Source organism: Indicator indicator, chromosome 1, assembly GCF_027791375.1.
Source record: "Indicator indicator isolate 239-I01 chromosome 1, UM_Iind_1.1, whole genome shotgun sequence".
NCBI classification, from domain to species: domain Eukaryota; kingdom Metazoa; phylum Chordata; class Aves; order Piciformes; family Indicatoridae; genus Indicator; species Indicator indicator.
Genome location: NC_072010.1, coordinates 27,942,913 through 27,969,158, shown reverse-complemented (window position 1 = coordinate 27,969,158; position 26,246 = coordinate 27,942,913). Strand labels below are relative to the sequence as shown.

General features: G+C 36.9%; 1 protein-coding gene across 1 annotated transcript in view; it reads right to left on the bottom strand.

The window, feature by feature from the left end:
* FREM2 (FRAS1 related extracellular matrix 2) overlaps positions 1-26,246 on the bottom strand; it is a 129,299-nt gene that overhangs the window by 31,129 nt on the left and 71,924 nt on the right. Inside the window, exons 3-9 of the mRNA XM_054394198.1 lie at positions 24,318-24,464; positions 21,907-22,137; positions 19,109-19,234; positions 17,985-18,236; positions 2,604-2,753; positions 1,150-1,359; positions 687-884 (exon numbers count right to left, since the gene is read on the bottom strand). Of these exons, the coding sequence (XP_054250173.1) occupies positions 687-884; positions 1,150-1,359; positions 2,604-2,753; positions 17,985-18,236; positions 19,109-19,234; positions 21,907-22,137; positions 24,318-24,464 (1,314 nt within the window). The remainder of the gene's footprint in view (positions 1-686; positions 885-1,149; positions 1,360-2,603; positions 2,754-17,984; positions 18,237-19,108; positions 19,235-21,906; positions 22,138-24,317; positions 24,465-26,246) is intronic.

The window sequence follows — 26,246 nt, the reverse complement described above, 5'->3', positions numbered from 1 at the left end:
TTACACATATGTAAACTTTAAGAGACTAGACTGTCTTCTGCACAAATATAAGTTATTGTCCAATATTCTTTCAAGGTAGTAACATCTATTCTACTTGTATTTCATCTCTGGTGTGAGATATTAAGTACCTGACATTGGTGAACAGCCTTAGGAAAGACTTAGTGGGAAAGAAAAATTCAAACAGAACTTAGAGAGCTCTATCCCTGTTGAAAGACCTGTTACTGATTTCAGTGCATGTCAAATGTATTTACCAGAAATCAGATTTACAAAGAGCAGGATTTCCTTTCTGACAGCATGTCTGTGCTTCTGTAACTATGTTATGTTGATCCTGCTTCTACTATCAAAAAGATCATAGAATCATAAAATTGTAGAATGATTTGGATTGGAGGGGACTTCAAAGATCATCTAGTTCCACACCCCTGCTGAAGATATGTCCTTTTGATCCTTATTGATTATCACTCCAGGTCAGAAGTGAAGTAAAAACAGACAATGCAATTTCTGTGCACTGTGTCCATTAGGTATGGAAAAGAACTTGGTTTTCCAGAGTGATGTTTATGGCACTACTTTATGAGAAGACATAATTAAAATAAAACTAAACAAACCAGAAAAACACACAAAATAAAGCAAAGCAAACCAAAACAAAACAAGGTAGACTAAAGGCTTCTAAAATAAGATCAGGAGCTTACCAGGAAGGAATGTGATGATGGAACTGTCAGTGTTAGGACGTTCTTCAAAGTCCATCATTACCTGAGCTGAGCCTTGCCTTGTATAGCATCTCACAGTGGATGTGTATCGGGTATCTCCACTCCTATATATCGTGGCAGAAATCTGTCCATCATTTTCATTGCCTACATATACAGATTCTTTAAACTGCATTTTAGGCACTGGGTAGAAAAACATAAAAAGCATTTGTAAAATCTAATTGTAGAAGTTAACATATCTTCCCTCCACTATTTCAAATTCAGCTATGTTACATTGCAACACATACATGACATAAGCAGCTAGTAAACAAATGACTTAACACACCATCTGTAGCTGAAATGTAGATTCACTGTCTTTGGTGCAATTTGAAGGGACAAGCACTATTTGTGTATTGCAGTCATTCAACTCCTGCATAAATGTGAAAAGGTAAAAAGAATTATCACTCACAGTCAGACACTGAGTCATTAATGAAGATGGTGGCCTTGCTGGGTTCACCAAGGGCAGCATTCATAGGCATCCTTAGCACAAGCTCAAACTTCTCAGTTCCTTCCAACACTGGCTGCCCAAGGTCATCCAGAATTACCATACGGAATGTCTGCATATTGACTCCAGGGGAAAAATCCAAATTGCGACTAATGGCTACATAATCCACTCCAGCTACCAATGGAAAAGAGATAAAAAATATTAATTTCATAAACAGCATTAAATGTAATAAAAAATATATCTATCAGTAGGCAGTTAATTGTAGGTACATTTATTTTTTCTTTAAATGTAATTTTAAAATTTGCCAAATTTTGGCAGTCATGTCAAGCAAAAACATCTTTTGACCATCTACATTGTACTATACAATAAACCAAGTCATTATTAAGCTACTTTTTGTCTAACAATTCAAGTCACAAAACGGAGCTTATTCTGTTCTTTGGTAAACTAACACTTATTGCCACTCTACCCTAGAGCTAAACCTCTAAGACAAGATGCCAAGACTAGTAGCTCAGCGCACCACATCCATTGCTGCACTATGTAAGACCCAGAACCAGGTTTATGGCTGTAAAGGCAGCCAGCCATGTCAGAGCTTTCAGGCTGTGACCAAGAGACTAGAGATCCCAAGAGCTGCACTATTCAACTTTTGAATACTAGAGGTCCTAGCACAATGAATTAAGATTCTTATTATAAGGACATTTCATATTCAGGATGAGATAAAGACATCAGATCCTGTAAGCAAGTTCAGAAATGAAGTATTCATATTTTTTTTCATGTGTCATTATTTTCTTTTTAATGAGAAATGACATTTGTTGTATATGCTACAAATGATACATACATATGATGTTCAGATATTCCTGAAATAACAGTAATGTTTTATGCAGTTTTGCCTCACTGAAAATTAGCTCAGAAGATAAACTGCTACCCAGTTGCACTCAGAATAAACATCTAAGGAAGATACTGTTTATGTTCTTCCTATAGGAAAGTCTTAGCTTTAAATATTGTGGTTTGTGGGGGAAAAAAAAGTACACCAACACTTGCTTTTGCAGACAAAAGTTCTGTCAAAGCATGACTGAACCACACAGCTGTAGCAATCCCCTTGCTGAACAGGTTACTAGATAGTAATTTCTCATTGCCAACAGTAACGAGAGGAGCAAACTGCACATTGCCACTGATTATAACTTTGTGCCCAGAGTATGCTGTTGAGGCAGTTATCAGCTGTCTTTGTGGGATTGTATTTTGTATGAGGATTTGAAGGTATTTCTCTGTACTGCACATTGGTTCCTACTGTTTCTGTAAAAGAAATTCTGTAACTATCTTTTCTGAGAAGAAATATCTGCTAAGAGCAAGACACACATAAAGGTGTATCTTTTGACATACATTGAGATGTACTATGAAACCAGACCAAAATAATAACTTACCCTCTGCAGTTATTGGTTCAGATTTGCGAGACCTCACTGTAACAGAGGCAGCTTTAGACAGATCAGTCCCAGTCCTCCAGACACGTACCTCAATATAGCCAGCACTCTCATCAACATAGTATTCATCATTTCCAAAATAGAATGATGGTTCTGGTGAAAGAGGAACAATATCTATAAATGTTCAACCTTATGTTGAAGGTAATAAGAGAGAATAAAATCTGCATTAGAGAATGCAGAATACTTCATTCTTCTCAGTAGATGAAACAGATTTTTTTTTTTTTAATAGGGTTTAGAATTTTTTCTAGGTATTTTTAGCTTCTTTCAAGTATTGGTGTGCCTGGTTTGGGACAATTATTGTTGTATCAGCACTGTGCTCCTTTCTTGCTTACCACATTTTCAACTATGTGTGTCAGCAGTTATGAATCTGTGCAAAACAAAATGTGTTATCTCATTAAATTTCTTTGAGTTGAGTCCTGTGCACAAGCCAGAAAATTCCTTGCATTTTTTACTTTGGTGCAAAGAGACAAAGGTGAATACAGATAATGAAACAACTTGAATGTTCTTACAGATTCCTGTTACTAAAACCAGACTAGAACATGATATATAACTGGAGTTGATTTTGGAAATGTTTTCCAGCTAACCAAAGGGGCAAACACTTAATTTTAGTTCCCCCGCATCTAGCATTTAAAACAAAATCCATCTTATTTCACATAAAGTGGAATGTGAACGGTCTTTTATCTTAATATTTAAGTTTCACAGTTTATAAGAAAGAAGAGCAAAAAGCAAAGGAAGTTAAATGTTATCACTTAACAGACATACTGTTTATCCTGAGTTTTTCCTCCCTTTTTCAGTTTTTCTACCCACAGCAATTTCACAGGGAAACAGGTTTAAAAACATAGAACAGCTCCATGCTGGATGTATATCAGCTTTCCTTTTCTATCCCTTCCATCACTCCCATTTCAAATTTATGAGAGTAAGAATGCACAGCCCAGTGCCTCAGTTACCCCACTGTGCAGCAGAAACTGTAACTACCTTCCTCAAGATCCAGGAAACCTGCAAAAATTTTTTCTTTCTATTTCATTACAGTTTTCTTATGTTGCCTAGTGAGAATTTATTATTAACATGAGGTTATGCTTGAAAATACCACAAAGCAGATGGCCAACTCAAATTAAGTGGACAAAGATCACAGCAATTAATCAGTGTTCTATCAGTGGCACTTCTCCTTCATCAAGCATAGAAGAAAAAAGGAAAATCAAAGGAAATTATTGGAAAAGAGCTATGCTTACCATACAGAAAAGTTACAATTTACTCAAACGAGGAGATACAAATCCTTTTTAATCATAAGTGGAAACTGGGTCCATCATTTCCATGATTCAGTCAAATTTTATTCAGATTATATGTATGTTGCAAAACCTATGCCTTCTATTACAATGGAACAAATATTTTGGAATTGAAGAACCTGCTTCAGACTACAACTGAGCTCAATAAAAGTGGATATTATGAAGATGTATTCTGAAGAGGTTTTTTCCTGTTTTTATAGAACATTGAAAAATGTAAAAATAGGAATTTAATTAAAACTAACCAGAAGTAATATAAAGTAGTTACTTGGTTACTACAAACCAGAATTTCATCTTAGAAGGCATCAGTTTATAAGTATTTGGGAGCTGCATTCCAGAGTTAAATTAGAAGTTTTGGAGAAAGCATTTATTCTCCCGCTTTCAAGATTTTTCCTGTATTTCACAACTGACAAAAGAAATAACTAAAAATCCCCAGGCAAAAAAACCCCAACCCTCTTCATATTCCACATCAGTGAAACAAAAGCAGCTGCCTCTCTACTCATCTGATAAAAGTAAAATAATGGGTTGTACCAAATGGATGGACCTGAATGTCTTTACTGAAAAATAGTTCACAGACCTTCTTGAGCATTATTAATGTCATCAGTCTTTGCAGGATGAAAGACAAACTTAGCAAATGTATACATTTAGTAGATAAAAAGGCTTTCAGTTCCAATTTAAAATGTTGGATTTATGATATGTATTTAAATGTGTGTGTTATTTGTGTACACAGACTGACACACGTTAGTGTTACATTGATTGCCCATAGAGACTGCGTTGTCAGTAGTTGCATTTATATTTGAGACTATGAAGATCTTATCTGAAACACTTTTAATAGGTGAATAGGATACTCTCTGAACCTTTTTATACAACTACTATTAACTTTGATAAGAGTTCTACTTAGAGGGATACTCCAGATCTGGGTATTAGATCTGCAAAGAAATGTGACATTTCAGACAGACAATGATGTAAAATTCTCAAGATGGACACGGACTCATTCAGCCTCAAAGAGGTTAAAAACACAGGATGCCTATTAAGACCAAATGGTTCTGAACGTGCCAACAGCTAAAAATATTGTCAAACCTAATGCATGTAATTTCCTACACAAGTATTCTTAAAGTTCAGCACACTTTTCTGAGTCTTATCTCATTGTTATAATCCTGTTCTCTCTGTATTGCTGTCCCAGTAGTTCTGGAATTAGATCTGGACTTGGCTGCACCTCACTTTAAGCACATAGGTGAAAGGTACTAACATTCACAGACTGCTTGCTATCAGTTTGCAAGGACAAAGATAGGCCACTCCCGGAGGTTTCCCAGAACAATGAACATACAGAAGGAGAGGTGAAATGGCTCACTCACTACATTAAGAAAAATTTGAGGAGATGTGGAATCATTCCCTTCTACTCGCTGACAACACAGAGAACTTGAATGATTTGCCTTAATCTAGATGGAATATATAAAAGAAAATGTTGTTTGTTTCCTATAGTGTTATCCTAATGCTTTAATGCAGCTGAAGAATTCTCATACATAAAAATGCCTAAACACCCAGTTAGCTTGCCTTTATTCCAGGGTGATTTTTTTCACACTTTTTGAGGCATGTATCTTCAATGAAAGACACACTCTGCATGGTTACCCATGCTAGGAAACAAATACTTACAAACGTTTTGTACATTCATTTCCTGTAAAGCTGTGTCAGTAGCTCCCCAGGGTAAGTACCAAAGCCAAGCTACTAACAGGGAAAGCATTGTCTTTCTCAGGTCACAACTGGAAAGCACTCTGCTCAATGACTGCAGGCTCACTTACAGCAAATCTTTAATCTAGTAATCACTCTGAAGAGAGACCACTGCAAATTTAATGGTTCCTCTTACAGAAATAAGAGGAAGTATTTTTAGGTTGTTTTTTTTTTTTGTTGTTCAGACCCATAGATTTTACTGGCATGGAGTTACAATAATTAGGGGAGAAAGATTAGAAGCTTTAGTTCCAGGTTTCTTCACACAGAAATGAAATCTTTGTCTTGCCTTTGCACTTATACAGTCAGGAGTGTATATCAACTACAGCACTAGACAGTCTTCAAACAGGAAAACAAACACACTTCTGATGCTCTTTAGAAATAGGTCTGTCTTTGAACCTGTACCAGAAAATCAAAGCAATTGCACAAAAAATATTTATTTCCAAGCAAGCTTTTGTTTCTAAAATGATATGCTTAGAGGGAGGACATGGCAAAAAAGTAGATTGGTTGCAAGATATGCAAAGTGTCACAATCAGTTTGGACTGACAGTGTAAATAATATGCAAGGCAGGACAGTTAGGAGAAACACAAAAGAACAGAGTCTCCTGTGCTGACACTTTGACAATCCTTAACACTAAAGTGATTTCCAGTACTATGTGTTTCCAGTGACAGATACATACATATGTTTGTACATATGTACATATTCTGAGGAGAAGAAGACCTGCCATTGTGACATACATAGATTTTTGGAGCCAGAAGAGGCCGACATTACAACTGAACTCATGGTTGACCTTTTCTACTGGTGTTGAACTATTTATTCCTAAAAGCTTTTGCCTTCTTTCATCTACAAATGACATTTGAAAATGACTAGCATGAGTAACTAGTGGAGTCCCCCAAGGATCAGTTCTGTGTCCAGTCCCGTTCAACATCTTTATAAATGGCACTGATGATGGGAGAGACAAACAGACAGACAGCATCTCTGCTCAGCAAGTTTGCTGATGATACCAAACTGGGAGGCTTGGCTGATATACCTGAAGGCTGTGTGGCCATTCAGTGAGACTTGGACAGACTGGAGAGCTGGGCAGAAAGGAACCTAATGAGGCTCAACAAGGATAAATGCAGAGTCCTGCATCTGGGAAGGAAAATAAACTGCACCAGTATAGGTTAGGAGGTGATCTGCTGGAGAGCAGCCCTGTGGAGAAGGACCTGGAAGTTCTAGGGGACAAGAAGTTACCCATGGGACAGCAATGTGCCCTTGTGGCCAAGAGGGCCAACGGGATCCTGGGATGCATTAAGAAGAATGTGTCCAGCAGATTGAGAGAGGTTCTTCTCCCCCTCTGCTCTACCCTAGTGAGGCCCCACCTGGAATATTGCATCCAGTTCTGGGATCCCCAGTTTAAGAGGGACAGGGATCTGTTTGAGAGAGTCCAACGGAGGGCTACGAGGATGATGGAGGGACTGGAGCACTGCCTTATGAGGAATGGATGAGAGATCTGGGGCTGTTTAGTCAGGAGAAGAGAAGACTTAGAGGGGATCTAATCAGTGTCTATAAATATCTGAGGGCTGGGTGTCAGGAAGGAAGGGACAGCCTCGGCTCACTTGCGGTCTGTGATAGGACAAGGGGCAGTGGATGTAAACAACAGCACAGGAAGTTTCACCTCAGCATGAGGAAGAACTTCTTTACTGTAAGGGTGACAGAGCACTGGAACAGGTTCCCCAGAGAGGTTGTGGAGTTCTCTTTCTCCAGAGACTTTTCAGCCCTGTCTGGATGTGTTCCTGTGCAACCTGTGCTAGATTCTATGGTCCCGCTCTGGCAGGGGCATTGGACTCAAAGATCTCCAGAGGTCCCTTCCAACCCCTAACAACCTGTGATCCTGTGATTCCATGCACAGTACAAGCAGGGCTACGTGGTGAATATTATGAGTTGCCAGAGTCAGCTGAAATCTGTTGTGGTGAAGTAGAAAGTGCAAAACAGTGTTTTGTAAACTTACTAGGCTGTTCTGGTATAACCTAGACATGCTAGTGCAATCCTGGGTTTAAAGTAAGGAGCCCTGATGGCTGGAACACCTAATTAACTTGGACATAACAACAGACAAACATGGCCAGTTTTCCTCCAGACCTGATCTGGCTCATAGTGAGACAATGTATATAAATCCCTACACAATGCTTACTTGCATTTCAGTATCACACCTGCTGAGTCTTTAACACGAGACTCCACCCTTTTTGAACATGAAGTCCAGATAGACCAGTTCAGAACCAGATTTCCATTAACTTTGAGAAAAAATGCACATTTACTGTTTAATGGCAGTAAAGGCTAACTTCTGTGATCTCTCTTACACATGCATGCTAAAAGAAGGAAAAAGCTCAGAAAAACTGTCCATTACAAAAAGCTTTTATCATGATACCATCAAGAGGACTTTAACATCTGAAACTAGGTAGCACCATCTTACAGCTATTTACATGCACTGGAAGCTATGCACCAACTGAGCTTCCATTCAGCACAATGAATTTAATTTGCCAAGTCATTTATTTTTGCTGAATGCTGTAGAAGCAGGGGTCAAGATTACAGTCAGAGCTCAGTTCTGGAGCAGGTACCTATTGTGCAAATGCCAATATCTTTTTATTTGATGTGGTCAAAACAGATTACTTTTCAAATTCATTTGTTGCAGTCTTAACAACTTCCTTTTTCTTAACACTGTTGTCATAACTTTTCCAATCAAAAAGTAAATTCACTTCAGAATCAAAGTTACTAGCTGCAGCCAAATCACCACACACATTATCTTGAGCAAATAAAGTCTGTATTTCCATATGTCTCAACAGTCCATTTCTGTCTAGCAACTTAGAATGATTTTTAAAGGATACTGCAACCATTTTAAGTAGAAGGAGAAACCCAAATTAATGCAATCTTTACAAAACCCAGTTCAATTTTGTAAGAAAAACAGCATTTAAAATGTTGTCAATGCCATGCATTGACAGCACTGGGTCATCATTGAATTATTCTCATTTTACACAGCTTTACTCTGTAATTTTAGTAGAGTAACACAGTGTGAATTGAGATCCATCACTGCTGTGAATAACATTATATATGATTCAATTTTAATTCATTTATGATACATTTTAATTCGGTACAGATGTTTACATTTTAACTCCCCCTTTGTCTTAAAGTGCATCCATGCTTTAGTTTCTCTACACACAGTGTCACCACCAGCAGCACCTGCCTAGCAGGCATGGAATCCATATGTAACCTCTCTGCTACATGAATAAGCAAAATTCAAACACAAGCAAAGTAGCACAGCGAAGGAAGTAGTCTGTAGCCCTAGCTGCAAGACTCAGGATGGCAGTAAAATGGCTAGAGTGATATCCTATCTCTGGTAACATACTATTTACTTCTTGTCAGTCCCATTCACACTACAAGGATGGACTAAAGAATACTTTGCAGCCTGAAAAACTGAGCTAATTCTGATTTTGCTTAATATTGGGCTGCAGCTCATAATGTTTTAGTAGTAAGTAGAGGATCTACAGATTATGCCTGAACCATGGAGAGTGAAAATATCCCAGTGCATGAAGCCATGCTGTGTCACAGAATCACAGAACGATTGGGGTTGGAAGAGACCTGTGGAGATCTAGATCTAGATAGTCCAGCCCCCCACCATGAGAACACATTCACCCACAGCAGATTGGACAGAATGGTATCTGTGTGGGTTTTGAATGACTTCAGAGATGGAGATTCCACCATTGATCTAGGCAGCCTGTTCCAGTGCTCTACCACCCTCAACATAAAGAAGTTCCTTCTCATGTTTAGTTAAAACTCCTTATGTCCAAGTTTGTACCTATTACCTTTTGTTCTGTTGCTGGGCACCACTGAAAAAAGACTGGCCCCATCCTCCTGACATCCACCCTTTCAGTATTGATAAGTATTAATAAGATGGGCCCTCAGTCTTCTCTTTTCCAGGCTAAAACGCCCAAAGTCCCTCAGCCTTTCTTCATAGACAGATGTTCTAGTCCCCCAGTCAGCTTTGTAGACCTTTTCTGTATCTGCTCAAGCAGTTCTCTGTCCTTCTTGAGCTGGAAAGCCCAGAACTAAACAGAGTCCTCCAAATGAGGCCTCACTCACTCGAGTGCCTTCTCTTGGAAACAATTAATTTATCTTTGTTGGTTTGCTTTCCAAAATACCAAAGTCTTCTTTATGTGAACTAACATAGATGTATGAAAGTATTTATTCTAGAAGTAGCACTGTTATGATCCTTGCACATACCTTTAGGATAAAACATAGAGACCTTGACATCACTGGAACCATCACAGGTGTCAGAGGAGCTTTTCCTACGTTCAGATTCTGAGGACAGGGTCAAAAGTTTTTTTTTTGTGCTGTAAATGCATCGATCTACAATCTGTTGCTCAACCTATTCCATAATCCAGACATTTGCCTCATTTACCAATGTAAATAAAAATATAAACACTAATGGCTAAAGAAGCAGACACTTTGTAATCTGGGGACACACCCAAACTGATGGTATTGCCCGCAGCAACCATTTGACTTTCACATACCTTTTTCCTGTTGGCTAGACCTCCCACAAAGCGTGAAACAAACTCAGAATCTTCTACATGTTCTAGTTTTTAAACGAATGAGATTATTTTTATGTAAGAGGCCAAGAAAATGGAATCAGTAACAAATTCTCAATGAACTGATGAAACAGAGGTAGACAGATGAATGTGAGGGCTTGGCAGTAGTATTTATATATACCACACACAAAGACACTGTACAAGGAGGCTAAGTGCAAAGGAGCTCACAGTATTTCATATAGAAGATTAAAAAAGAGAACTCCTACAGACAGAAACGGTAGGAAAACCTGAGCAGCATTATAGAAATTAGGCTACACAAAGATACAGCATGTAGCCATTTCTAACTATGTTTTTCACATTTTAGTTGATCATTAGTTTGCTACTAGGTCTATAGCAGACAAAGCAGTCTGCAGAATGGGTTTGAGTGTAATAAGTATATTTGCAAAACCAGGGGTTTTCTGAGGAAAGTATTTTCAGTTTTTCTCTTCCAAATAGTTGTCCTTACACCTACATCAAGAAACACAACCACAAACTCACAGTAGCCCATTCCATGGATGTTATGTTTATAATATGTTGCAACATCATCCACTTAAATGATGACTCTGATCTCTCAGATTTCAAAGCCCAAAGTCATAGCGATGAAAACTATGTTTTCTCCACAGCTGAGATTTCCAGTGGCTGGCATTGAGTGTTACCAAGGCGAATGAATGATAAACAAGCAATTTATTGTTTGGTAATGAGCACTGATAGGAAGAAAGAGAAGAAATTATGGAGGCTCAATAGCAAAGACAGAAATCTTGGGCCTTTATAAGAGTAAATATATTCTGAAAGTAGGTGAATTCCTTAAGAATCCTATAAAATGTCTTTTCTATATCCAATCCAAATCTACCCTCTTCCGGTTTAAAACTATTGTCCCTTGCCCTGTCACTACAGGCCTTGGTAAAGAGAGTCTCTCTCTGTCTTGTAAGCCCCCTTTATGTATTGAAAGGCTGTAATAATGTCTCCATGGAGATCCTGCTCTTCTCCAGGCTGAACAACCCCAACCTTCAGCCTTTCCTCAGAGGAGAGGCATTCCAGTTCCTGATCATTCTTCTGACCCTTCTCTGGACCTGCTCCAACAGGTCCATATCCTTCCTGTGCTGAGGTCTCTAGAGCTGGACATACTACTCCAGGTGGGGTCTCACAAGAGCAGAGAAGACAGGCAGAATCATCTCCATTTACCACCTGGCTGCGCTTCTTTTGATGCAACCCAGGAAACAACTGGCTGCACATTGCTGGCTCATATTCAATTTTTTATCTACCAGTATCCCAAAGTCCTTCTGAAATAGGTATGACAAAGTACTTTCTGCTTTGCCTTCCTTACCTATCAAAGGAACATAGATCGTAAGGTTGGACTACTTATCTAGTTACTGAGCACCTAAGCGAAGATGAGATTAATCCAACATCTCTACTTCACATATATAATGCCTGTGTACCTGCAGACACACATATATAATAAACTGCCAGGTAATGCTAGAAAAGCAAATCTTAAATGCATCTGGTTGCCTCTGTAGAATGTCCTACTGCAAGATATGACATGAATTTATTTCTACGACCGACAGCAAACAAGGATTTTCTAAAATCTTTAAGGCTATCACAAACTGAACATTTTTCACTCTGTTGGACTGGTGATAATAAGAAACTATTTGAAAGAAAACTGGGAGTATAACATGTTGTCATAAATTGGCTGCCTTCCACGTTTTCCCTTGATTAGTAGCCAATCTGGCACCTGCCACAGGCAGGGAAAGGGGAGGGGTCACACAGAGATTTTACTTAATGAAAGGACAAAAGAAATTAAAAGCTTTGCAGAAGGGCCAGAGACACCAGATCGACAGGAACTGTAGAAATAGAAAAGGGGAAAAGTAGTAAAAGATGGACATATAGAGGACAAAACAAGCAACTAGTTCATTATTTTAGTCAACTCCAGAGAAAACTGAAGCATACTTGGCCAAATGATGACTCCAGTCTGTAATATAACACTGGGCATATTCTGTCTGTAGTGTTCAGGTTGTAACTAAAATTGTACAAATAGGCTAGCAGATACTAACTACCAAGAACAAGCGCCCACCTATTCAGTTTAAGGTTATGACACACCTATTGTCAAAACCAGAAAGACATTTTTGATTGCTTGCCTCAAAGGCCAGTGGAAATGAGATTCCAGATAGCTTTGTGAGATAAGGATGTCCCTCTGACAAACTATGGTACTAATTAAATATTTAATTATCATCAGCTGGAGATTTGGCCCAGTACAATACTGAAAGTTAGCTGACACTGTATGCCTACTGGGAGACAATACAAAGCCTATATTTACAATGTAGCAATGCAGTCAATATGGACTTTACTACTCCAAGTAAGATGGAAAAGTGCTAGTGGCTACTGATTTCTAGAACATGGTCTAAGGACTTCATAAGTTTAATTAACTGTAGGGGGAGTGACAGAAAATGTTTTAAAGGCATCTCCAGAAGACTAAAGAACTACTCTGTTCTGTTTGGCTTCTAACAGTGACTTTCTGCATTATAAATGCTACCATCCATTTTCCTCAGCTGTGAAATATTCCCCGATAGTGCTATCCTCTATCATGTGGATGATAGAAGTGATCGATTCTGCTGAGTAGGTATAAATAAAATGGTAAGCAAACCTCCAACATAAACCTGATTCCTGCTTTCCCAGCCTTGATGTAGAAATGTCAAGAAGTCTGAATGGCTGCTTGCCCATCTAGTGTGAATGAAGTTGAACAAATGTATTTAATGTACTTCCTGCTGTGAACAGCATGAGGCTTCAACAATTCCACTAAGGCAAGATGACTGTTTGTTAGCCTGGCTGCAAGGTGGTGTGTTCTCATGGCAATACTAAATACAGTAGCATGTAATTAAAATCACATGGAAAGACAGCCACTGACAAAAAAAACTTGAAGCAAACCAAATAATTGTATGCATTCTCTTCTTATCTGCAAACTTCCAGTTGTGTATTCATCACATCTCTTTGTTTCTGGTTCCCAAATGTGATTAGAAACCAAGATGGCAGCAACACAAAACAGAGTTAAGTAAAAAAGAGTCCAAATCAGCAGCTCAATAACCAAAGCACTTGACCATGAGAGAGCAGATGCTTGACTGCAAGAATTGTTGCAAGGACAAAAGCATTTTCTATTAGACTTGTTGCACAACAACACTGCAACAATGTTAGTGTTGGAACCAAATTATATGTGTTTTATTTCCAGATGACTACTAACAAAAGCATGGGATCTCTTTTTTTTTTTTTTCTATGCATCTTTGAAACTATTTCAGAGTCACAGCTTCAGTTTGGAAACACACAGAGCACTTCGAGACTGATCTTGCTTAGTTGCTGTGAGCCTGGGGATCAAGGCATTTCAATGGAAGATGGGTCTGAGTGGTTTCAGGGTCTGAGATTAAGCTCCAGGACTCCTCTCTTCCAGGGGAATGCAAAATGCACAATAACCTTATCTGCCTTTTCCTAGGTGCATAAAAGTGCCTTTTCTGAAAGACCATTATGCTGATCTATGCTCTCTATTTATGAAAAGTCTGTCCTGTTGACCTCAAATTCTTGAGGGATTTCTGTTGATTTCTCAAATCCTTGAGATGCATGAAAGCAATTAGCTCAACCCATCACTTCTACCTAGATTTAGTAACACAAGTTCACAATTTTATGGGAAAATGGTTGAGGTTTTTTGCCTGGTTTTGGATTTTGTCTTGACCATCCAATTATCTATTGAAATACTCAGCATTCATTTATTTAGATTTCAACTAGATTATTCTTTAGAAATCATAACCATTTAATGAAGCAGGAATAGCTATGTATCTCTTCATTGTTTAATGGCATTTCATAGTAGGAGCTATTTTAACATAAAATTAGAAAAAAATCTTTCCTTCATTACCTGTAGTGCTTATGACATTGGATTGGCTGGCAAATTTCTAAGAGTAGGGCTTGTATCTATTATCAGAAATCATTGTATTCAGATGCACCAGGTACCCACACTGATTGATCTCAATGTTTTAGATACTTCTAGGATGAGATAACTCCTAGGAGTATACTTTCTCATTACCTGTAGAAGGATCCTGGCATGTCCTTCTTCAATGAATTGTCTGAATGTATAGGTGTCTAGTAACAAGTGAGATTACAGCTACTCCAAAAGTAAATTATTTGCATAGGTCTTTCCCTGAATGCTTTTTACTTCCAGTGGTTCATGGTTTGTAACTATCACCTCTGACTCAAACAGATTCATGTTTTTATTTTTTAGTGCTTAAAATGTAGTGACACATGTAACTTTGAACCAAACATTTGTATGCACAACTTACTTTGCTGTGTATTTCATTAACTTAATCCTTTTTTCTCCTACCTGTCTCTGACTTCAGGATGTATCAGGAATAGTCCTTTCCAAATTAAGAAATGTCTGAACAGCAAGACTAATTTTAAAATCACATTCACAATATATAAATACATCTATGCATGTTCTACATACCATGATTTTTTTTATTTCTCATATTTTGCTTTGGCAGCGCAGCAGCACAATTGTATAATCCCTAATTAAAGTGTTCAGTTGCCAGGAATTTCTTTAATGTACTCTGGCTCACTAAAAAGTTGAGTACGCCTCCTTTACTTTTTGTTTATTGTCATGATTGTACAGCAACTCAGGTATTTTAGTTAGACCCTAAGGGCCTTCTCTAGAAATAAAACAAGAAAAGACTTTGATAATAGGTACTGAAGGCAAATGTTTCCTAATTAACTTGCATTGAATGCCAGAGGAGATAAGGTAACGTTGCTAGTGCTGACTTGACTTCCACAGGAAAGATCTCATGTAGTATTATTAAACTTTGACCTTTGCTATTTGTATCTTCTGACCTGAAGAAGTCAATTAATAATGTTAATCCAGTCACAGTACTTGGAGAAATCACAGCTTAATGACATGCTGTGACATTTGCCCAAAGAAACTTTGTTAAGTAGTAGATATCTTTAAACAAACACAGAGAAAGAAATCCATCAGTAGATGTGAAGTAGAGACTAAAATGAACTACAGAATTCAGTACGATAAAATTACTGTAACTCATTGGCTATTATACATATGCTAAAGCTTTTATCCCTCTCTATCTTAGGCATAATCTGAGTTAAATTTTATGGTTAAAAGCTAAAGAAAATGCTTTTTATTTTACATAGCCTACTGCTTTAATCTATTTAAATTAATTTTGTATGCTGCAAACAACAATAACCAATGCTGCTTAAAATCCTCTGCTTATTTAACGCAGTCTTTCAATCAGAACTCCTAGGGTGTTAAATTTTATATGTTACATAAATAGGTCTGTTTATACACTCTGATGTAAGTATGTAAATATAGGTATGTGAATACTGGAATAAACATGGAAGGTATAACTTGTAGTTTATCTACTCTCTAGTCTGTACTCAATACTGAAATAAACATGGAAGGTATAACTTGTAGTTTATCTACTCTCTAGTCTGTACTCTGCTTGTTATTGAACAAGCAGCTCAATAGATCTTGGAAAAGTATTGAGCACTGTGTTAACAAACAAAATAAAGGCATGTGGTAGGAAACTTTACTAGTAAGTCAACTGTCAGTGAGTTTTTGAACACTGGAATTTTCTGTGGGAGTACTTGCCTTAATACTGAAAGCAAAAAAAATTAGTTCTGTCACACTATTTCAAGTCTGACATGCAATGTTTTGGGTGCAAAAGGCAAACCTTTGTGAAAAATTATCCAAGCCTACCCTTCAAAGCACCCTTATTTTTCAATATAAAAATATTGTTTACTCTTACCAAAAAATGTAGATGTTTTAGCTGTTACATAATGAAAATCTTCTACTCTAATGTCCCAAACACTTCCACGGCTTTTTTAATAAATTCCATACAATGATCATCATTTGTTATATAATTCCTGTTAAGACATTTGTAGGATTGAGGCAAGTTGTGCTCATAAATGCAGATGTAAAACTGAATGGTGGTATACAAATCAAATTACTTCCTATGTTTTCTAATAGCCGTGTAGAAATACAGATGTCTTGTTAAATTCCCTAATATCTTGTGAGATTTTCATAAGCTGTTAAAGTTCTGTGCTATGTTGTGATTAACTTTCATAATTTCTTATACAAAGCCACTCCAGGTTACTGTTAAAATTACTGTAGAAGCGTATGAATAAAAGCATCGTATTTTAAATGTTGAAATGCCCTCCCAGGCACTAAGGTTTCCATTGAATTTAGATGCTCTAATTTCAGCTCATCTCTGTTTTAAATAATCTCCTGGAGAAATATTCACCCCATCCCAAACATACTGCATACATTTTAAGCAGTCAGAACACCTTCAGAAGTTGGGTCATCAGCTTCTTCTTAGATATACCTTTTAATACCTGGTCTCCCAATATTCTATGCTGTGCTATCTACAAACTGTAAAATTCATCGTTTCATCAAAATTATTTTAAAAAATCAAATTGTTGTAAGCCCCCTAAACAAATAAACCTGTATTTGCTATCACAGCAAATTCAGATAAACATTCTTCTATTTCAGTTGGCATTCGATATATGATCTCTTACCTTATAACAGGTGTTATTTCAAGCTGTTGTATTCATTAATGCCACGATTGCCCAAACACTCCACAGAGAAAACAAAGACACCTCTGACACAGGATTACACGGGAGAAATTTCAGGCAGACTGAGTAGTTATGATGCAATTAGATGTGTGTTAACTTCCTGCCTGTAAGAGCTGCCTTTTATACCCTTAAGTAGAGAGGAATCACTGTGCTGATAATAACTGTGCTGATAAAATCTACATTGGCATCAGACTTTCAAAGTGTGCTGTACTACATAATTCCTCACCTTAGTCTTTAGGAAATAGGAAAATGTCACAATAGATGGTTTATGGCTTCATAGAGTGGACTAAAATAGCTTCTCAGTATTCCTATCACAGAATTTACAGTTGAGATGTCAGCCTCCAAACTTCATGTGTAAGTGAGGGCAAATGTACCAGGAAATATTTTTGCTACCACTCCTAGAGAGTTGCTATACCATGTGTTTTTGAAAGCAGTTGGTAACACAGTGTGTTGATTCTACTCTTTCTTAGTCACAGACCTCCCTCTAATCACCATAAATGTCCCTTTCAAAGCAATGTGTCAAAACTATCAACCACTTGAACAAAGGACATCGTTCTGTCAGCACTTTCTTACTGGGTCAATTTCTAAAGCAACATTACTGTCTTTTGATTATTTGGTTTAATAAAAAGACAAAGGAAGCATACATGAACGCTTCTAGGCAGCAAATTAAATGCAGCACCAAATCAGAAAGAATATAGCTTGTCTCTAGCTGCTAGCTGGCTTCTGGTCCATCAGGGCCTCTAATATGGTCCTTTGGAGCATAATGCAATGGCTTTGTGGACACAATCTCAGAATAACATGCACACAGGTGCCCATGCAGGATGATATTTTAGAATGCACCTATTGCTTTGGTATTCTGGAAAGGTGCATCTTCTCACTCCCAGTCACTGCTCATTTGATTTTCTCAGACAATAAAATATCAATATTGAATACTTAAAAAAACTCACATAGCTTTCTACTGGTATTTTCAAATCTCAAGATGGAACCAGCAAATGTTTTAGCAACCAGGAAGAAGTGCAAAAAATCCAATTTCTACCTGCAGATTTGAGTGTGATGCTATTTGTAGTTTCTATCCTGAACTGGGAATGTCACTTTATTACATGTTATCTTACCGTCATCCTTGTCAGGTACAATGGTAATTCGAGTGCTTGGAAATTCTGCACCAAGTCTTCCACCCATTGGCATGCTCAGCAAAACATCAAAAGTCTCAGCCTCTTCATACAAGGAATCATCTATGATGACAACCCGACACATTTTCTCTTGTTCATCTTTGTCAAAACGTAGAATGCTGTTGTGATCCTCAGGCCTGGATATGTAGTCGGAGTAAGAAAGCACAGATGTTGGGGCAGTGCCAGATGCTGTTCCTGTGGCATAAAAGGAAAACAGTCACTACATATACCATGGTTATAATGATCTTCTCACAGAAGACAAATTTTATTTTCCCTATCTTTTAATTTCTATTTACTTTCAGGTGATAAACTGGGCTGAAACCTCTGACCAGGCTACATTTTGGAGGACTCTGGACAAACTAATCTGTATATGATTCAATGTAAGCACATGCTTCCTTGAATTAATTTGCATCTTTTCAGTCAGAAGGAATATTGTAGTCTGCCACTACAGACAGACCAACAAAGGAGACTCTGTGGGGATTGTGATTACCAGATAACTCCCTTAGTATATTTTACCCAGTGAAAGTATAGGTGGAGCAGAAATTAACTCTTTTAGATAGAATTTGATGGAAAAAAAAGTATTTTGATTCCAGATTACCTCATAAAAAATGTTGCTTCATCTCTGCAGAGGATAAATAATAATAAAAACACAGGTGCAGAGACCCCATACTTTGTATATAATCAATAAGAGATTGAAAGACAGTTATCTTTTACAACAATTTTTTTCAAGATACAAACAAGTAAAGGATGTCATAGGCAAACACCACAGGGCATTTAGCTCTCATGATATGAGGATGCATATAAAAGTGTTGCAAAAAAGTTAAAGAACACAAATCCTCTTCTCAAAAATGGCATAATCTTGGAACATGGTAATTCTTCAGCTGTATTCAATAATTATCTAAGTCAAATTGCAAAGGTTAACACATTTCCAGTGGGACTGAAGATATTTAGATGAAAAATTAATTAATAATTACAAACAATTTTATTGTGCAATAGATGGAACTAATATTTTTGCTTTTTGGTCTCTTTTCTATTTTTGCCTTTGTTTCAGTGAGTAGTTTCTGTACCATGTTGTGTGTAGCAGATAACCATCAGCTCCTGGCTCACATCTCCACTTCTTCTGACCGGAATAAATAACTCACCAACATCTTCTTCAATAGTATAGGTGGACTGAGGAATAAAGACAGTTGATTCTGCAAAGAACAGATGCATTTGTTTATGTAGATTTATGGCCTCATAAAATCATCTGCAAAATAGCTAGGAGCTAAGAGCATTTTAGCATATTCTAAAGTGGAACAAATAACTCATATTTATCAGCAGTGGCTGATATATTTTTATTATTTCCATAGTATTTCATTATTAACTGTTAATCATGGAAATATCAATAGCAGAGCTCACACACAGCAAGTCATTCTGCAAGGCCATTCTTTAACTTACTTCCTGAGGATAACCACAAAAAGAATTTGATATTGAGGATGCAAAACTGAGCTCTTGACAACTTACTCTGACTTGAACATTTGATTTGAGTTGGCTACATGTCTGCACTACTGATTTACCACAAGGAGACCGATTAAATACAGTCAGTAGTCTTGAAAACAGTCTCACCTTAAAATGTATCAGACCAAAGAACGTTAGGAATTTTCAAGGAAAAAATCCACTAAAATGCACTTTAAACTCCTTCATGATTTTCTACTCATATTAGCATCACTGAGTTTTATGCTCTGTTATAATTTGAAGGTGGAACTTTAGCCTAGTTCCTAATTGCAAAATAAGAGTTGGGATTTTCCATAGATTTAGAGTAAAAAAGTAAATAGATTACCACTGGACACAGAACAGCAACTGATAGGTATATATCATTCCATTTATTCTCTGACTAGCTTATACTTATATTCAGTTGTACAGATAGCTCACTCTTCTTTCTTCTTCTGTCACTTCTGCTTGCAACTTTTCTCTCTCTGTGGCCTTGCTGGGATAATCTCTGTTTTGACTACTATGTGTGAGTACCAGGAAGGCAAGAGAGGGAGGGGAGGAGGTTGCTAACGGTCCCCCTGGACTGCCCAGGAGGGTATTTCTGATTGTTGAGTTGTAAATATATGTAAATATATTTCGTACATATTCATTTCATTTTATACTTCTAGATTTTAGCTTACCTTTTGTAAATATAACTTTCATTTTGCTTCCAAGTTCTGAGTTTGTTTTTTCTTTGGGAATTTACTCTGGGGGTAATTTCCAATTAGTTGGAGGGTAATTTCAACCCACCACATGCTCTGATTGGAATGAAGGATAAGTTTTATTCTTGTTCTCTCAAAAACCCAAGAACAAAAGTTCATTAATAATACATGTAATTATAAAGCACCTTTACAGTTTCATTAACATGACTGCAATGCAAACAATATAATTCAGTATAATATCAGATCAAGTGGTACCAGATATCTGTACACAGCAAATATTATCCTTATTTCTGAGTACTTTGTCAAACAATATTCTAAAAACTATCACGTGACTTCTTTCCAGGTTTTATTTCTCCAACTGGAAAATACTACTAGCATGACTTAAGGTCTTGAGGTCAAAAGCTTGCCTTAAAAATGCCATAATTCAGGTTTGATAAGATCTAGACACTTTCACTATTCCAGCAAGTCAAAAATTCCATGAGAAAAACACTAAATCACTGCCTTTTTGTTTCAAAGTAAAACAAAAGGTAACAATAAAACCCCCTCAATTTATTAATTGCATTAATAACTAACCCCATCAATTTATTAATTTCATTCTCCCTTCAGAGCGAAGTTGGCAAAAAGAAAAACTGTATCCTTCAAAAAACCCACATCCTTATGCAACTTCTTTTTGGAATAAAACATTACCTAGTATTCCATACAGCAAGAGGCTGGTACAGCTTTCCAAATCAACTCACTATGGTGGTGTAAAGACTACATTACCCCAAACAATGCCCTTTAAAGTCATTTTCACTGGAAGCAGAATAAAACTTTTGATGATTAGTATGCAGTTATCATCTGAACTTTTTATAACCTGTACTTTAAGAGATTATTAGGAATGCTAGTCCTTCCCTTTAAAGTTCCTTGATTTGCAGTGGTGCATTTGATTTTCTCCTGTACAGCCACACTTTACCCATAATTACTACAAATTCTCCAGGACTATAAAAAAAAAATCACACATTTGCTGTGAATTTCTGTGCTTTTCAAGTTTTCTCAGTGATTAAATATGGATGTCACATAATATCTGATTTAGTTTGCATTTGGAACTAGGAACTTTGAAACCTCTGACAGTTTTCCTGCCCAGACTTCTTCAAATGTTAATTAGGGAAGATTATATAAAAGAATCTGTTACAGTCATCCAATACTTGAAAGATTCCTTAAGGACAGTTTTGTATGGCCATGCCCATAGGTTCAAGTGCCTGGATGCATGTGAAAAGCAAAGAACTACAGCATGTTCTAATTTTTGCTGTGGTTTGTTTTTGATTTTTCCCTTTCTTAATCAGCTTCTTTCTTCATTTACATTTAACCAAAATTTTATTTGTTCTTGACACAGCTTGTGCTGTATTTGGTCTAGTGAAACTTGCCCTTACTAAGCTTCTCAGCTTGATATTAAGGACTAACTGATGCAACTAATCTGCATGATGGAAATAATATATCATGGGAAAAATGCAAGTATGTCATAGAAGCATGTTGCCTTAGTTACATATTCATGAATCACTTAAAGGGATAGAGGACAAATGGCTACCAAATGCCCAAGTCATTCTTCAGAAATATTCTGAGGAAAGGTAAGATTTACTATCCATTGTTACTCATAGCATTTGCTCTCCAATTTATCTTTTGATGTATTGGCAGTACAGGTCTGGAAAGGTTCTTACCATCTCCTGGGTCAATAATTTCCACTGTGGATACATCAGGAAATTCCAGAACTGCCATGACAGGTTCAGAAAGAACAATTTGAAAGGACTCAGACTGTTCATGTTCACCATCACTCAAAATCCGTACTCGCCATGTAGCTAAGGTTTGGCCAGGATTAAACTGCACCTGCTTCTGGGCCTTTCCTCTGAAGTCTTTATCTTTCTTGGCAGTACCATCTTTGGTGCTAATACCTGTCAAAATCAGAAATTAAGGTCATTAAAAATGTCACTTGTAATTTTTCTTTCATTATATCATATTTAAAAGAGTAGTTTTTAAAAAACATGTTTTCACAGTTCAAGACTGTTCAAGCCAATTCTGCTACTCTTTTTTATATTGGTGTCACACATCATGGTGGAAGCACATCAATTAACATTACAGAAGGCAGTTTGGACAGAATAAGTCAAAGCAAAATTATCTACTAGAAAAACTCTGCATCCTCTGAGGTTAATATCAAGCTTTTATTTCTCCATAATTCAACTATGGATGCCACAAAAGGCAAACAGATTTCTGCCCCCCACCCTCGACTGTAACATTCTAAATTTTCTGGTTCCAGAATGTCTAAACAACATGCTGCCTGAAACCCTTAAAAATACTTATTTCTCTTAGGAAAGATAAAAAGCACACCTGTAAAGTTCAGCCTTCAAGGGGAAAGCTAAGGAAAACACAAAGACACAAAGGGGTAAAACATACAGGACACGGATAAAAGAAGATGTAAAATTTGAACCATTGTGGTCATTGCCACTAAAATAAGCATTTAAAAAAATTATTATCCTCTTATTTCAACATCTGTGTAATGACAATCATTAAATCTAAGTCAAGTGGAAACTGTAAAGCTATAGGATAAAATGCAATACAGCTCATCCCACTGAGACAGCACAGACGTTGCAGATTCAGACCCAGGCTGCTCTAAAATGGCTCTTCCTTGGTGTTTTCCTCCCAGTTTAAAGACTGTCTGACAGACCTTCATGGAAATTAGACAATATTTCAGAACTGTCTTCAACTGTTTCTTGCAACCTTTCTCGACAAATCTTTGTTTTTGCTTGCTTATGTCTCCTCCTAAGTCATAGCCACTATTTTACATAAGCTGTAACCCTTTTAGCCCCTTTGGCACTGCACCTTGACCAGAAAGACCAGCAAGCATCTTAAGCAGTGTCTTTCATTTCCAACCCTGTAATTCCATTTTGCAGAATTAAAGTAGTTAGAGGTAAGTTATTCAAACTGCTTTTGCTGGATGCTGAGTCAGCTCAATTCAGAAACTGAACTTGAATCCATAAATAGAAAATTTTGTAAACATTTTATTTGAAGGATTAAAAGTCAAATCAATACCTGTCAATCAGTACCAGTAATTAATTTAAACTTCATATCCTCAATTTGGTATTAAATCAATCTCTTATTATTTTTTAAAAATAAATACATTATCAAGGTTAATTTACTGTTCAAATCAGAGCTTTTTAAGTTAGATCCAGTTAGTTGATGCTTATATGCCCCAAATCTTGTGCCAAAACAGGTGTCCTAACCACAAGCTAATATCTGAAACTCAGATTCTTATTCAGAAAGAGATTTAAACAGAAACCAAATTTCTAAGCATGAGCTTGTGCTCCATGTCAGGTAAATGCTTACACATCTATTCAAAATCAGCTTTAAATTGACTGTCTTTTTAAAGCAATGTAAGCTCAACAGAGGTTTTGACATGAAACCATACAAGGATAATGCTCCCTGGTCCAAATGCATTACTAGAAAGAGGATGGGAAAACATCCAGAAGTTAGAGACAGGTGTGAGGTTGCAGAATGTGATAACACAATCTTTTTTCACCTTTTCTCTCCCCAGACACTGTAAACAGCTTTTAACATCTCCTTTATCAGCTTCCATTTAATGCCAACATTGAAGTAAACAAGCCTAATGCTCATAGCTGCTAATCAGAACAGTTCACAATAGCCTTTCTGGTGAAAGATCTATGCTTATTGTTGGTTTTCCAATTGATACAACTGCATCTTCTCATTAGAGGAAAAATAAAATGTGGATAGGAATTGTATTTTGTGTAACAAATGTAACAGTATCAATCAAATCAAAGAAAGAAGGACTGGGTCTTGAGTTGCTAAGTCAAAAATTAATTGCTGAAAACAAACCAAAAAGCAGTGAAAATTTCATCATAAAATCAATGAAATAATGTATTTAGCAATACTCACCAATACAATACTCACCAATACAATATAACAATGGATACTTAGTTTAATAAATAAATCAACTCTTTTGAATCTAGCTTGCTTAGTATGAAACAGCAGTAAAAGGACACAGCTGTACTGGTATATTTTATCAGCTAGCTGTCCAGAGTTTTATAGAAGCAACCAGTAAGGTTAAAATTGAACTTACTTATAAAAGAGGTTTCTCCCAGGTAACCTCGCCGTTTGAGAACAACATCAAGATATTTGGAATCTTCATTTACTAAATAATACTCTTTCTCTAAGGAGATCCATGCCCAATTTAGGCGAAAATGTTGATTCTTCAGTTTATTACCTCCTGCAAAACAGAATTATAAAGATATACTTACTAAGTTTTTTTTTTTCTGTTAAATACCACTTTGTCTTTTGAGGTTAATGTAACCTGAATCCTGGCTAAGATGTGTATCTTAGCTACATATTACATTGCAAAGCTTTTAAAGATTTAAAACTAAGAAATAATAACAGGTAAAGAACTCAACTATGATGCATTCAGTACGCATAGGAGCAAATATTTTATCTTAGGTGCGTACAAACTAGTCACATTAATTACAGAGTAAGCTAATTTTCTTCTTTTTCAAGAGAACCAGAAAAAAAAAAGGAAGAAAGATATTAATCAGAATATATTTGAGATTATTTTTTCAAAATATTACAAAATTTATGGATAATGTTAGTTTCTGCAGACCCAGATGGTATTTCCCAACATCACACAGAACTTCCTTGGTATAATCAGACTGCCAGAAGCATTGGAAAATCCTTATCAGTAGCACAACGGTTTCCCTGCAGTCTCACTGAACATGGATGGTTTCTGCACACTCAAACACCGGTAACTGATAGTACAGCACAACAAGCTTGAGACTCAGCTAGGAAAACTGGACAGTTAACACAGACCAAGTCAGTACCTCTGACTGGCAGCTGTTGGTGGCACTGTCCTTAAGATGAAAACTATATTTACTCTCACAATAAAGAACCTTCATAGTTTCCAACGAAAAATGTCCATGCATTTATTAAAAGAAGTAGGCTCCCTTTCTGAATCCAAGGCAGTGCAGGAATACAGGAAGCATCCTGCAAAGTTTTGGAGAGGACAATATGGAAGTCATTTAACTCCAGCTGCAGAACGCTACGCACCAGCCTAAAATCTAAGTCTAATGTGTTGCTCCCAGCAGAAATTAAGCTGTTGTGTCTACAGTGAATGGGTTTTGTACAATTATAAACCAAGAAGAAATGTTTAATGAAATGGCAGGTTTCATGGAGTTTTACTTAGTCTAAAAAAAAAGCAATCCATAAACAATGAATGCAAACAGATGGTACTCTACGGTTCAGTTAAAAATGATAGTTGGGGGTTTTTTGTCTGTTGGAAAGGTAATAGCTAAAAAGAGCTAGCACCCATTTCATTGATTATAAATGAAGTATTTGTACAACAAACTGAACATCTGAAATTATATTAGCACATTTCTGATACAATAGGGCATCTCTTTAGTTTCTGTTGTACAGTTAACCCATCTTCCACAGTAAAAAGGTATTTCTTGTCAGTCTAGGGATTCTGGGTGTCACAGATAAGGGGGCATGGCAAATCAAGTTCTGCAGTATATCATGCTATTAGATGGGTATGTTATTACTCAGGAGAATCTTCTAACTTCCACAGCAAGAATAAAATAACCTGTTCAGCTCACTGAGGCCAGATGCCCACTCAGCAACTGTACTTTTGGGAAAACTGGCTTTTCTGAAAGATTGTAGTCTGATTTCCTTCCCACAAGGTGCTGCTACAGAACAACATTTGTTCAGGTACTGACTGAAGCGTGCAAGGAATTCCTTTTAGAAGTTAACACTTCTGTACACAAGCCAGTGAATAAATTCCTCTGAACAATAGAAAAACATATCCAAGAATTTCAAGTCACTCATGACTTCACTACTGGAGGAAGAGTCAAAGGGAGGTTGGCTTTCCCCTTCCAGTTTCTTCCATTCTATCCCTTGAAAAAATAGGTACCCCTTCTGTACCCCTTCCGTATGCTTCCACTCTGCTTCAAAGATAAGCCTTTATAGCTCTTTACTGACCTGTCTACTAGAAAAAAACAAACAAACA